This window comes from Eimeria mitis, genomic scaffold, assembly GCF_000499745.2.
Source record: "Eimeria mitis Houghton genomic scaffold, Emh_scaff3138, whole genome shotgun sequence".
NCBI lineage: Eukaryota > Apicomplexa > Conoidasida > Eucoccidiorida > Eimeriidae > Eimeria > Eimeria mitis.
The window spans coordinates 1,483-1,884 of NW_013571481.1; the positions used below are offsets into that span (position 1 = coordinate 1,483).

The 402-nt window shown below is 51.7% G+C and overlaps 1 protein-coding gene across 1 annotated transcript in view; it reads left to right on the forward strand.

Annotated features, from left to right (window-relative positions):
- Positions 1–239: 239 nt before the first annotated feature.
- EMH_0062560 (uncharacterized protein) overlaps positions 240–402 on the forward strand; it is a gene marked incomplete at both ends in the record, with an annotated part of 1,317 nt that continues 1,154 nt past the window's right edge. Inside the window, one exon of the mRNA XM_013498045.1 lies at positions 240–400. Within this exon, the coding sequence (XP_013353499.1) occupies positions 240–400 (161 nt within the window). The remainder of the gene's footprint in view (positions 401–402) is intronic.

Below are 402 nucleotides of genomic sequence, written 5' to 3' on the forward strand. Positions count from 1 at the left end.
CTGGATTTTGGGTAGCATCTACGCAGTGGTTGCACGAAAGTATTCCTACCTTAGTTTTCCCCACTAATTCATCTCAACACAAATTTACTCAAACGTCACCGTCGTCCTGCCAACCAGAACCATCTCCCGGTCCTCTGTGTTGCTTTAAGCGGCCGCTCTGCGCTGTTTCATTGAAGTTTTACATAGCGGTCCGCTTGAAGGCAACAATACTCTTTGGGTCCGTCAATTCAGTTTCCATAATGGGAAATATGAGGCGCATTGCAGGCGACTTGTCGCCAAAAGCTTCGGACCCGCTTGAGGTCGCAGGGGAAGGAACAGATCCCGCCCCAGAGAACGCAGACAACAGTGGCATCGCTGCCACAGCAGGTGGAGCTTCTCCTTCCTGGAGGTACCGCGGGAAAA